General features: G+C 48.1%; 1 protein-coding gene across 1 annotated transcript in view; it reads left to right on the plus strand.

Moving 5' to 3' along the window:
* Window positions 1-217: 217 nt before the first annotated feature.
* Window positions 218-13,409, plus strand: part of exoc5 (exocyst complex component 5) — a gene marked incomplete at its 3' end in the record, with an annotated part of 24,221 nt that continues 11,029 nt past the window's right edge. Inside the window, exons 1-16 of the mRNA XM_080550533.1 lie at window positions 218-263; window positions 830-924; window positions 2,166-2,313; window positions 3,010-3,204; window positions 5,135-5,199; window positions 5,667-5,695; window positions 5,858-5,967; window positions 6,620-6,664; window positions 7,043-7,183; window positions 7,468-7,550; window positions 7,903-8,112; window positions 8,800-8,947; window positions 10,100-10,208; window positions 10,437-10,557; window positions 10,889-10,975; window positions 11,406-11,514. Coding sequence (XP_080406659.1) covers window positions 237-263; window positions 830-924; window positions 2,166-2,313; window positions 3,010-3,204; window positions 5,135-5,199; window positions 5,667-5,695; window positions 5,858-5,967; window positions 6,620-6,664; window positions 7,043-7,183; window positions 7,468-7,550; window positions 7,903-8,112; window positions 8,800-8,947; window positions 10,100-10,208; window positions 10,437-10,557; window positions 10,889-10,975; window positions 11,406-11,514 — 1,722 coding nt within the window. The 5' untranslated portion in view covers window positions 218-236. The remainder of the gene's footprint in view (window positions 264-829; window positions 925-2,165; window positions 2,314-3,009; window positions 3,205-5,134; window positions 5,200-5,666; window positions 5,696-5,857; window positions 5,968-6,619; window positions 6,665-7,042; window positions 7,184-7,467; window positions 7,551-7,902; window positions 8,113-8,799; window positions 8,948-10,099; window positions 10,209-10,436; window positions 10,558-10,888; window positions 10,976-11,405; window positions 11,515-13,409) is intronic.

The raw sequence follows: 13,409 nt of genomic DNA on the forward strand, positions 1-13,409 counted from the left end.
CGCGAGAGTTGTAAACGAAGTAAAAGAAATAAGCCTAGATTTTCCCTTAGCGATTTTGATATAATACCACCCCCCCCTGGAAGCCGAGGATCTGACATGAGCCAGAGAGAGAGAGAGATACAGGAAGCAAAGCTTGAACAAACTGTGAGCTAGCTGTCAACAAAGGGCAAAACAAACTGTCCAAATTGATGTCAGCTGATTTCGCGTAGATTGCAGATCGAAGTAGGAGAAGAACCATGGCGACGACCGCTCAGCTGTTCGAGGTAAACACGACTGTTGTTATTATAGCGACTAGGAGCTAGGTGGCTAACCGCTAGCTGCTCTGCTGTTGTTGTCTGTTTGGGTCGGGGTGCCTCAGCTAGCCAAGTTAGCATGGTTTATGAAGAGGGGGTGTTATAGCTGTGTTATAGATGTGTTATAGATGTGTTATAGCTGGCACTGGTTGACTGATTACTGCTTTCTGTCTCACTACGTATTTTCCAACGGATCTAGTAATGTTAGCTGTGTTTAGCTCTCTACCCTGCTGTTGACATGGCATAGTCACGCCCAGACCGTCTTTCTATTCCTAAATGATGGAGTGTCATGTTATATTATTTCAATATGGCTCATGGTATCGTCAATTTGCGTTGTTTATTGCAGCTTGTGCACTGTCTGTGTGTTCCTTGTTGACTAGTATGTTACCTACAATATGCTATCTTTACATCCTGTGTCTGTGTCCTGTGCATATAACTGTTATTACCATGTTCATTTCCATGAACAATGAAGGAAAATAAAGTTGTTAATTTCATCATTAGAAGCAACAGATTGTCACTGCCTGTTTAACCCACAGGAGCCCTTTGACGCAGACGAGTACATAGAGCGGTTGGCATGGAGGACCCCAGGAGGGGGGTCCAAGGGGGGAGCTGAGGCGTTTGACCCCAAAAGGTCGGTCTTGTATGAATGAATAACACAACAGAGCCATGACTGCACTTACAGTTAGTCATCGACCTTGAGCCCTTGTCACTCCCCCTCGTCATACCCACCAATAGCCTCGTCAGGGTCTCTTGTAAAAAAAGAAAAACGACTTTATTGTTCAAAATCTTGAGCCCTGATTATAACCTTATCTTGCCTCCTTTTCAAAAACTCTTAACCTCAGCCCTCTGGTCTTTATGTATTGTTCACCCCTTTTCAACTTCTTATCTCTCCCCCCTCTCTTTTTAAACCACTAATGAGGAAGACTCACAGAAGGAGGAAAGTGCATCATGGGAGAGCCACCAATCTTATGAATCACAGAGTCGACTGGCAGAGTAGGGAATGAGTCTGCTGCCTTGGGAAAGGGATGGGAGATGTCCTTAAGCTGGAGCCAGTTGCCGGGGGGGAATTAGTCAAGAGATTATATACTCATCATTTTGGGACGTTTTCCTACTCGGTTAAATATGGTGCTGACTTAGAACATTTGCTCTGCAGTCCTGATGGCACTTTGCAAAATGCAGCTGACGAAGCTCCCCAGTTTTGTAGAGCTTCTTAAGTCTAGGGCCCCAGGAATTAAGCAGCTGACACTATTTCTACTATATCTATTAACTGCTGGGTGTAAAGGTTAGTGGGACAGATTTAACCCTGTAATTACCCAATCATCCAAACTCAAAATATAGCAGACTATTTTTTTCTTCTTCTTGTTCGGCCTTTTATTTGCTATGAGCCCATGTGCCGTAGTAGACATATGTGACAGCTGCTGGTGAAAGGGGTAACAAGTCGGCAGCCGATTTAATGTTCAGACTTTTATTTTGAAAAATGTAAATACATTTCTGCGTTGTTGAATGTCAATGACACACATCGTTAGTCAACTAGTCAACGCAGCTTGTTTTGTGAGCCTGCTAACAATGTAAAGTAGTGTTATAGTTAACTAAGGTAGCAGTGGGAGGGATTACTCACCCAATCCATTGCGTTGTTGCAGTATTTTGGCTTGACTAGCAAGTGTGTGTTGTGATTCTCAATGACGTTGAAACGTAGTTCCAAAACGTGTTTCAAAATGAAAAGTCTGAACATTTCGATTTTTGGTTGCCGACACGCGGACCAAATGATCTGACTGTGTCACATATGGGGAGTGTTATGGAAGCCAGGCTGTAAAGTAAAACCACTGGCCCTTCCATGGCTGTAAACTCCCTGCCCCCCCCCCTCCCCCGCAGGCTGCTGGAGGAGTTTGAGGACCACATTCAGGAGCTGAAGCAGCTGGATGAGAAGATCCAGCGGAGGGTGGAGAAGCTGGAGCACCAGTGTCACCGCGAGGCCAAGGAGTTCGCCCACAAAGTGCAGGACTTACAGAGGAGCAACCAGGTCCTCCATCCCTCCACCACCCAATCCCCCACACCCTGTAGAGAGCACGGTGTTAGCTAGGAACATGGCGGACTTAACACTAGAACACCACATCACCACCTGTCAAATCTTATTTCAAATTTGAAAGTGACAGTTAACACTAGAACAGCCGTGCCTATTGTACCTACTATAAGAGCCGCCTCGGGGGTCAAATGAGGGGGTCTTTAGAATGGGAAGCTGCTATTTACAGACAAAGACCACTAGTTGTCCGGCTTGTAAATTAGCCTGCCTCCTACACAGAAAAACTGCAAAATAGCTTTATACTTGCTTATCCTGATGTGATTTTGAAAATGTAAGGATACTGGGAGGTAGAACGAGCATATCTAGGAAAAGTCATGAAAGCAGAGTCCTGAAATTTGATCGAGTGCAAAGATATTAAAAAATGTTTACTGACATGGTCAAATAACCCCACCCATGGCTGTTCTAGTGTTAAATGTCTTAAATTAGACTCTATGGGAATCCTATGGAATATATGGGAAAACATAAGTTTGTAATCTTTATGCATTTTTGTGTATTAACTTTTTCAAAACTGACCATCACGCAAACTATTTTCAGTACGAACTAGTCAAATCATATCACAAAATGTCTGCTTGGGGGCCGCTTCGTGTGAAACGTGTCGTGTGTCTGTTTCTCTGCGTCCGTACCTGTGTACCACAGGTAGCCTTCCAGCACTTCCAGGAGCTGGACGAGCACATCAGCTACGTGGCCACGAAGGTCTGTCACCTGGGCGACCAGCTGGAGGGCGTGAACACGCCCCGGCAGAGGGCAGTGGAGGCGCAGCGGCTCATGACCTACTTCAACGAGTTCCTCGACGGCGAGCTGCGCAGCGACGTCTTCAACAACCCAGACAAGGTCAGAGGTCAAGATAATAGACCCTGTGTACCGTCCACCAAACCAGCTCAGCGGCCTTGGGGGTTAGAGTGTCCACCCTGAGATTGCGAGGTCGTGAGTTCGATCCCCCGGCCGAGTCATACCAAAGACGCTAAAAATGCTACCCAATGCGACATACCAGTGGCTCCTAAGGGCCGTCAGGCTCGAGAACCATCGGTTCTCAAGGCTACTTAACTGTTCACCTGCATGTCTTAGAGAAGAGATTGACCATTGAGAAGAAGAACACCATCCCCCCCGCCCCCTACTACAAAAGGGCTCGATATTTAGACCTCAAATTAGTCACTGAACGGGATTATGAAACAACCGCCCCGTTTTAATTAGTCAGAATTGATCCCTTTAGTTGGATCCCTCAGCTAATTTGGATTAATAAACCGTCGTTTGCTTCCTGACAATAGCTGGTTGATTGACTGGCGTGGGTGTCAACATGCTCGTGTTGGGCCAAATTGCATTAATTGGAGAGAGAGACAGACAGACAGACAGACAGAGAGACAGAGAGAGAGAGACAGACAATGGATGGAGGAGTCATGTGATATGAAAGCAGTGTACTCTTCCTGTGAGCGCTAACTGGACAAAGTTACCCAAGGATTCTTCTCAAATCTAGAGTCAAAAACAGCTGAGTAGGATGCCACTCCATCATCGATGCCACTCCATCATCCTACAGGCGTAACATAATATCAAACAGTTGTTTGGAGGAGGAGGAGAGAGTTTGAAATTCTCAACTTTTTTTAATATCAACATTATTAGCGAAAGCGGCGGGGGGGGGGGGGGGGCAGAGAATCTGAAGGTCAATCTCAGAGACGACGACGGGAACCGGAGATGTGTGGGGGGTGATGCTTCCTGAGAGAGACAGAGAGGCGAGGCGGTGTGGGAATATCGGACTTCTTCTCGCTTCTCTCTCTTTCCTGAGCATACCTCCAGACACGAGGGGGGTGGGGAGGAAAAGCTGGGAGTGAATAGCTGAAGGGGGGGGGGAGGTTGGTGGGATGGGAGGCTCTGCTAATCCTTCTGAAAGGGAGGGCCGGGCCCGCCAGCGTGGAGACAAGTGCTGCTAAACCCTGACTGCAGCGGGGAGACGGCTACATTACTTACATGGGATTTAGCTAATCTTAGCTGGGGGACAGATACTTAGAAAACCTTTTGCCTGAGCGGCAGAAAAGGGGGCTGGATCCTCTCTTCCTCTCCTCTCTCTCTGTCTGTCTCTCTCTCTCTCTCCTCTCTCTCTCTCTCACGGGAGCGCCGTAATGGTGTTAGCTGAGGCAGCACGGCGTCTGAGGCGAACACAGGGAGAGTCGTGGACCAACGGTGGCGGCGGTGGCGGTGGGGCCTTTCGTTCGTAAAGGGGGTCTGGGGGTCTTTTTTTTGTGAGAGAGAGAGCGTGTATGTCAGGGGGGAGGGGAGTGGGTGAGGTGGGGAGGGAGGGGGGCAGGTTCTCGACTTGACTCGACAGGGCCCCCCCTTTTTTTTTAGAGAGAGAGAGAGAGAGAGATACATCCCTGGCCGGACAGATTATCGAAAGCGATTTAGGCTCCTGTGGGATTACAGTGCCCATTCAGGGGGGGGGGAGGGGGGAGGAGGCGTGCCAGAAAAGAGTTGGATATGCTGCTAAATCAGGGCTGCTGCTGGGGGTGTTGGTGGTAGTGTTCAGGTGAGCGGCCCCCCTGCTTGTTATCAGCTCCGTGGCACGCGGTACACAGGGAGGGGGGCGGGGGGAAGGGAGGGGGAGGGGGGGGCTGCTTTAAGATGATCCCCCCCCGAAAAAGGAGATGCTGCCAGGGCTCTGCTCTCTCTCTTCTTCTTCTGTTCTGGATGTCCATCTCTCATCAACATGGTCTTCTGCTCTCCACCCCCCTCCCCCCCCCCCCCCCCCATCTCGCCCTCTCTCTCCCCCCAGATTAAGGAAGCTGCTGATATCATTCAGAAGCTGCATCTTATTGCCCAGGAGCTGCCCTTCGACAGGTGAGTGGTTAGACAGACGCTTTAGACAGACAGGTGCTCTAGACAGACAGACTGGTGCTTTACACAGACAGGTGCTTCAGACAGACAGGTATTTAGACAGACAGGTGCTTCAGACAGACAGGTGCGTTAGACAGACAGACGGGTGCTTTACACAGGTGCGTTAGACAGGTAGACAGGTGTGTTAGACAGACAGGTGCGTTAGACAGGTAGACAGGTGCGTTAAACAGGTGCTTTAGACAGGTGCACTGCCGTACAGTGTCCAGGTGTAGAGGTGCTAGTTTGTCTGGCTGGTGTAATCCCATCCCAAAATGTGTTTCTTTTCTTTCTTTTTTCTTAAATTATTATTATAAATATTGTTATTTTTAATGGTAGATTAAGTTTTTAATGTGACATTGCACTGTTGTTGTGTGGTTGGAGTCGTTCAGTCTAAAATATCTCCCTCATGTTTGTCTCCTGTTCTCTGACAGGTTTGCAGATGTCAAGGCCAAGATTGCAAGTGAGTATTTGCATCTGAAACGACTGCTGAGTTGTGCAAATACCTTATCACTGTACTGTGTTATACGGTCATTGTTGCGTCTCACCCTGTGTGTGTGCGTGTGTGTGTCCGTGCGCGTGTGCGTGTGTGCGTGTGCGTGCGTGTGTGTGTGTGTGTGTCCAGGTAAGTACCATGACCTCGAGCGCCAACTGCTGCAGGAGTTCACGGTCGCCCAGCAACGGGGCGAGATCGGACGCATGCGGGAGGTGGCCGCGGTCCTGCTGCACTTCAAGGTGACCCAGAATGCAATTTCCTTCTTAACGTCTCCTAACGTGCTTTAGAAGAAGCTTAGTGTCAAACACTGAGAGGTCGATGTTGTTGAATGAAGTCAGTTCACGTCTGGTAACAAACACGTGAACATGACAGGTCAGGTCAACAAACAACATGTGACACAGTCTGATCATTTGGTCTGCATGTCGGCAACCAAATCAAAATGTTCAGACTTTTCTGTTGGAACACGGAACTACATTTCAACGTCGTTGAGAATCACAACACAAACTCGCCAGTCAAGCCAAAATACTGCAATGGATTGTGTGAGTAATCCCCACTGCTACCTAGTTAAATAACACTACTTTACATTGTTAGCAGGCTTACAAAACAAGCTGTGTCAGTTGATTAGCGACGTGTCATTGATTTTCAACAACGCGGAAATGTGTTCACATTTTTCTAAAGAAAAGTCTGATCATTACATCAGATCCCGACATGAGGACCAAATGATCAGACTGTGTCACATATGTATATGTAATGTAGCGTCTGTCCGGTCACGCACCCAGTTTGTCATGTTTGGGATGTTGGGTGGGGGGGTGTATATTGAGCAGTTTGAGCAGGGTTTGATTCTGACAGGTGTGATTCTGATATGTGTACTGTGTCTCTTCTCTACCGCAGGGCTATGCACACTGTGTGGATGTCTACATCAAGCAGTGTCAAGAGGTGAGTGTGTTTCCACAGACAACACTTGAGCCTAGTCCAGGATTAAATCACACTTGCACTTTTCAGTCTAGGATTAGTCTTAATCTGCATCAATGGAACCAGCCCTAAGGCTAGCTCCATCTGTAAGTATCTGTCATCTCCATGTGTTGGTCTTAAGGTCAAGGGTTAACTCCTCTCTCTCTGTCTGTGCAGGGGGTGTACATGCATAAAGGTCAAAGGTTAACTTCTTTCTCTCTCTCTCTCTCTGTGTCCAGTGGGTGTACATGTGTAAAGGTCAAAGGTTAACCCCTCTCTCTCTGTCTGTCCAGGGGGCATACATGCATAAAGGTCAAAGGTTAACCCCTCTCTCTCTCTCTCTCTCTCTCTCTCTGTGTGCAGGGGGCGTACATGCGGGCTGACGTGTTCGAGGACGTGGCACTCCTCTCCCAGCGCGTCAACAAGCAGGTGGGCGAGGTGTTCAGCAGCCCTGAGACCGTCATGGCCAAACTCATCCAGAACATCTTCGAGGTCAAACTGCAGGTACGGCAGACCCTCTCTCCTGACCCTAACCCTAATAACCCAATAAGACCACATCTTATTCATCTGCCACACTGCATGTTTCTGCTTGAAGTTGGACTGTTGATCAGAAGATCATGAGGTCATGAGGTCAGATCCCACCTGGTGGAACACCACCCTAGTGGTCCTTGAGTAAGACTACTTAGCCCTAAATTACTCCAGGGAGACTGTTCCTGTAATCTGTCATTGTAAATCGCTTTGGATAAAAAGCCGTCTGGATAAAATAAAACAAATCTTTGTGTTTCCAGGCTCACGTGAAGGAGAAGCTGGACGAGATGCGCAAGTCCGACGTGGAACAATACCTCAAGAACCTCTACGACCTCTACACCAGGTACTACTATCCGTTTAACCCCCCGACCCTGTGACCTTTCCCTCCTGACCACCCCGGTTGGTTGGTTTTGGTTGGGAGGGAGGAAGGGAGAGGGAGGGGGGGGGAGAGGGAGAGAGAGAGGGAGGGAGAGAGAGAGGGAAGGAGAGGGAGAGAGAGAGGGAGGGAGAGAGAGAGGGGGGGGAGAGAGGGAGGGAGAGGGGGGGGGGGAGGGAGAGGGAGGGAGGGAGGGAGAGAGAGAGAGAGGGCGGGATCAGTAAAGGGAGAGGGAGGGAGAGAGAGAGATGGAGGGAGAGAGGGAGGGAGGTCGGTTCTGGTTGGTTGTTTTTTAACTTTCTTTCTTTCTTCCCTCCAGGACGACCGCCTTGGCTGCCAAGCTGACGGAGTTCAACCTGGGCTCAGACAAGCACACCTTCCTGTCCAAGCTAATCAAGAACATCTTCAGTGCGTACCTGGAGAGCTACATGGACATGGAGAGGGAGTACCTCCGCACGCGCAGCGCCACCATCCTGCAGAGATACTACGACTCCAAGAACCACCAGAAACGGCCCCTGGGCACCGGCAGGTGAGGGGGGCTCACACCTCCACTCCTCATCCCTCCCTTTACTCCACTCCTCCCTCTCTCTCTCTCTCTCTCTCTCTCTCTCTCTCTCTCTCTCTCTCTCTCTCTCTCTCTCTCTCTTTACTAATCCCTCCCTCCCTCTCTCTCTCTCTCTCTCTCCCTTTACTGATCTCTCTCTCTCCCTCCCTCCCCCTCTCTCTCTACCTTCCTCCTTCCCTCCCTCTCTTATCCTTTTGGTAGTTTTTAGAGTATTCAACCAGATCTAATGTCTCTGGGCCTGGGAAACCTCCCGGTACTTTAACGGTATCACATTAACTCTCTAATGGGTTGCTGGCATCATATCTAAGGTGCCTAACCACTGCTGTTGTGCCCTTGAGCAAGGCACTTAACCCCCTAATCGCTCCAGGGGTGCTGACTATGGCAACGACCAAAAGGTTGAATCTAATCTTAGAATTTGCCATTTAGCAGACTTTTAATCCAAAGCGATTTACAATGACGAATTACAGGGACATTCCCCCCTGGAGTAACTGAGGGCTAAGTGCCTTACTCAAGGGCACACTAGTGGTGATGTTTCAGACAGGATTTGAACTCACAACCTTCCCGATCACCAGTCCAACTCACTATCCACTATCCACTAGACCACCACTCACTACCCCTCAATCTGATGTCTGTCCCTCTCCCTCCATGCAGCATCCAGGAGCTGAAGGAGCGTTTCCGTCAGCGCACCAACCTGCCCCTGGGCCCCAGCATCGACACGCACGGAGAGACCTTCCTGTCCCAGGAGGTTGTGGTCAACCTGCTGCAGGAGACGCGCCACGCCTTCGAGAGATGCAACAGGGTGAGAGGCCTACTGCCGCTGCACCTCCACCGCCCCCTGCAGGGAGGGAAGGGACCGGCTTGTTGTGATGATGCAGCCAGGGTTGCCACATGGCAGATAAATAGCATTTAGGTGGTTAAAAAGTTAAAACACACACCCTAGCTACATACAATGTGCAGGTTTTTTTATTTTACAAACATCATTGGCAACAGACATGCAGGAGATGGGCACCTGCCCAATAGTAATTAGCGGTTTTCTGACAATATAGGTTTTGGGTTGGTGGTTTTTGGTGGATTTTGTGGTTTTTAGACTGTGGTTAGGCTGGAAATTGTCAATCCCATCTGGCAACCCTGGATGCAGCCAGGGTCCCTGCAGAGCTCAGACAGTAAACTTGCTAGTCTTGTCTCTCTGTCTCTCTCTGTGTCTCTTACCTGAACTTACCTGTCTCTCTGTGTCTCTTAACTGAACTTACCTGTCTCTCTGTCTCTCTGTGTCTCTTACCTGAACTTACCTGTCTCTCTGTCTCTCTCTGTGTCTCTTACCTGAACTTACCTGTCTCTCTGTCTCTCTCTGTGTCTCTTACCTGAACTTACCTGTCTCTCTGTCTCTCTCTGTGTCTCTTACCTGAACTTACCTGTCTCTCTGTCTCTCTCTGTGTCTCTTACCTGAACTTACCTGTCTCTCTGTCTCTCTCTGTGTCTCTTACCTGAACTTACCTGTCTCTCTGTCTCTCTCTGTGTCTCTTACCTGGACTTACCTGTCTCTCTGTGTCTCTCTGTGTCTCTTACCTGAACTTACCTGTCTCTCTGTCTCTCTCTGTGTCTCTTACCTGAACTTACCTGTCTCTCTGTCTCTCTCTGTGTCTCTCACCTGAACTTACCTGTCTCTCTGTGTCTCTTAACTGAACTTACCTGTCTCTCTGTCTCTCTGTGTCTCTTACCTGAACTTACCTGTCTCTCTGTCTCTCTCTGTGTCTCTTACCTGAACTTACCTGTCTCTCTGTCTCTCTCTGTGTCTCTTACCTGAACTTACCTGTCTCTCTGTCTCTCTCTGTGTCTCTTACCTGAACTTACCTGTCTCTCTGTGTCTCTTACCTGAACTTACCTGTCTCTCTGTCTCTCTCTGTGTCTCTTACCTGAACTTACCTGTCTCTCTGTGTCTCTTGTGAACCAGCTGTCAGACCCCTCCGACCTTCCCAAGAACGCCTTCTCCATCTTCCTGCTGCTGGTGGAGCACCTGTGTGTGGACCACATCGACTACGCCCTGGAGATCGGCCTCTCAGGTACGTCTAACAACGCTTAGGTTGTGGATTTGATTCCCGCCGGGACCATATATACTGAAAATGTATGCACTCACTGTAATGTAAGTCGCTTTGGATAAAGGCAGGTAAATGGCATATTATTATCAACCCACAACACCCACAAGTCCTTTTTGGGGGGGATTTTAAATATGCAAATGTGATTTGAACTAAGTGGTTATCTGCCCCCCCCCTCCCTCCCTCCGTCTACAGCCATCCCCTCATCAGACGCCAAGAACGCCAACCTGTACTTCATGGACGTGGTGCACCAGGCCAACACCATCTTCCACCTGTTTGACAAGCAGTTCAACGACCACCTCATGCCTCTGATCAGGTCAGCAGCAGCAACAACTCAACCGAGCCTAGTCCATTACTCTGTATGTTAACACTATCTGTCGTGGCCTGGGGTGGTTCAGTGGTCTAGCACCGCGGTCTGCAGTGCACACATATGCCCATGTCAGCATGGGTTAGAATCCGGCCCATACCCTGCTGACATGCCCTCTCTCTCTCCCTTCTTCTCCTTACTTTTCTGTCTGCCTTCACTGTATCTGTCTAATAAAATGAAAAATATGAGTGGGACCCACTCAGAATAAAGAACTTAAAATAAGTTAAAAAAAAATAAAAATAAAAATCTTTCCATGACAACCTCTTTCTCTCTCCTTCAGCTCCTCTCCCAAGCTGACAGAGTGCCTGCACAAGAAGAAGGAGGTGATCGAACAGATGGAGGTGAAACTGGACACAGGGATCGACAGGTCAGTCAGACAGGAAGTGATTGACAGGTCAGTCAGACAGAAAGTGATTGACAGGTCAGTCAGACAGGAAGTGATTGACAGGTCAGTCAGACAGGAAGTGATTGACAGGTCAGTGATGTCATCCCTCCTCTCTCTCACCCATCCTTCCTGTCAATCTCTACTATCTCAATCGTAATAAAGCAGAAATGCGCTAAAAACATAAAAATAAAAAAAAAACGTCTATTTTGACTATATATATGTAGGTATGTGCAATATGTCTAGCGTATATATGTACAGTTTGACCTACTGCAAATGTTGTACTGTCATGAAAACTTCAATAAACAAAGTTGTGAAAATTTTTTTAAATAATAATAAATAAAATAAAAATATATATAACAAATAAATAATAATGCTGCGTCATCGTTACCATGGTTTCATCCACTCCCTCCAGGACGTTGAACTGCATGGTGGGACAGATGAAGCACATCCTGACCACGGAGCAGAAGAAGACGGACTTCAGGCCTGAAGACGAGAACAACGTCATGATCCAGTACACCACGGTAAAAACCACCTAGCCTAGCTAGCACCTAGCCTCAACCCCTGATCGCTCTACTGGTACAGTACACCACGGTATGAACCAAGCCTAGCAAGCACCTAGCCTCACCACCTGGTCTCTCTACTGGTCTCTCTACACCACGGTATGAACCTAGCCTAGCTAGCACCTAGCCTGAACCCCTGGTCTCACTCCTGGTACAGTACACCACGGTAAGAACCTAGCCTAGCTAGCACCTAGCCTCACCCCCTGGTCTCACTCCTGGTACAGTACACCACAGTAAGAACCTAGCCTAGCTAAATGGACTGCACTTATACAGCGCCTTTATCCAAAGCGCTTTACAACGGCCTCTCATTCACCCATTCACACACACATTTACACACCAATGGCGATCTGCGATCATTAGAAGGCGGCTCTACCTCCTGCGCCACGCCGCCCCCAAGCTAGCACCTAGCCTCAACTCCTGGTCTCTCTACTGGTCTCTCTACTGGTACAGTACACCACGGTAAGAACCTAGCCTAGCTAGCACCTAGCCTCAACCCCTGGTCTCACTCCTGGTCTATCTACTGGTCTCGCATGCAAAAGCAACGAGAATGAGAAAAACATGCAAAACACACTCAGCACTCAGGAACGCTGCATGTTATTTCACTATCATTTCATTCTTAACCTTTATTTGACTAGAAAGTCGATGTGAACTACTTGTTTGAATGTGATCAGCAGGGGCCATAAGCTTTCACTTGTAAAAAGGTTGGAGTACACACACTGTGTATGTTTGACACCCAACCTCTCTCTGTGCGCCGGCTAGCAATCAGAAGGTTGCTATTTTGATCCCTGCCTCAGGAGGGAGCTGCATTTGCCCTTGAGCAAGTAGGGCTGGGTTAAAAAAAATTGATTTCCCGATTCTGAATCGATCTTCATTGAATGAACGATTATCGATTCATAAATCCTAGGGCTGGGACGACGCGTCGACATAGTCGACGTAATCGACTACGTCAATACGTCGACTTGCGTAATGTGCGTCGGTGCGTCGCAAATAAACAACATGGCTGCGACCAGTTACGAGCGACGTGTCATTGATTTTCAACAACGCTTAACTCACGCTTTTATTTTGAAGACGCGAAAACGAAACCGGAAGTCTATAATATCAGAATGTGCCTCTTGTTGTCTTTCAGAGTTAGAGAACAATTATATTACTTGGCAGTAGGCAGTCATCACTCAATGCTCGTCTCATTTACAGAACAGCATGGGTTGCTTGCACTGTTTGATCGCGTCATAAAAAATTAACGTCTCACATTGGCGAACATTCACACGGAACACGGAATATGGAATGGCCGAACTCCGACTGTGCTGTAAAGTGGGTGGAGTATGGACTCCGCACATGCGATAGTATGTATACTAGTATACTAGATAGTAGTATAATCATGCAAGCTTTTATCGACCGGAGATCTCCGACACAGTCGTACATCAATGGCGCGGTTAAGGCTCGGTGCATCCCTACTCTCAAGTATTGTGATTTTCTGTCGTTTTTCTTTTCCCTTTCCCTGTCAGTGTCCCTGTTAGACAAGCCATCATTATGAACAGCTAAGATACTGTAACTTGTTGACCTCCTAACTGTCTCTCGCGACGCGCCCGCCCCACACTTTGAGAAACACTGACCTATAATAATAATAATAACCAGGAAGCAGGCGGGGGGAGAGAGGTGGGGGGAGCAGAGAGAGGGGGAGAATGTTATATTGTTACTGAGATCGTTATTGTTACTGAGAGGTATAGTTACGGTATTCCGGTTAGAATTTCACTCGAATTGCACTAATTAGAGGATTTTATGTTGGTATTTATTTTGGTATTCCTCCTGAAAATGACTTGAACTTGCCTACTGCATTACTTGCACTTTTCCTTTTATTT

Source organism: Nansenia antarctica (assembly GCF_963989245.1).
Source record: "Nansenia antarctica genome assembly, chromosome: 1".
NCBI lineage: Eukaryota > Metazoa > Chordata > Actinopteri > Argentiniformes > Microstomatidae > Nansenia > Nansenia antarctica.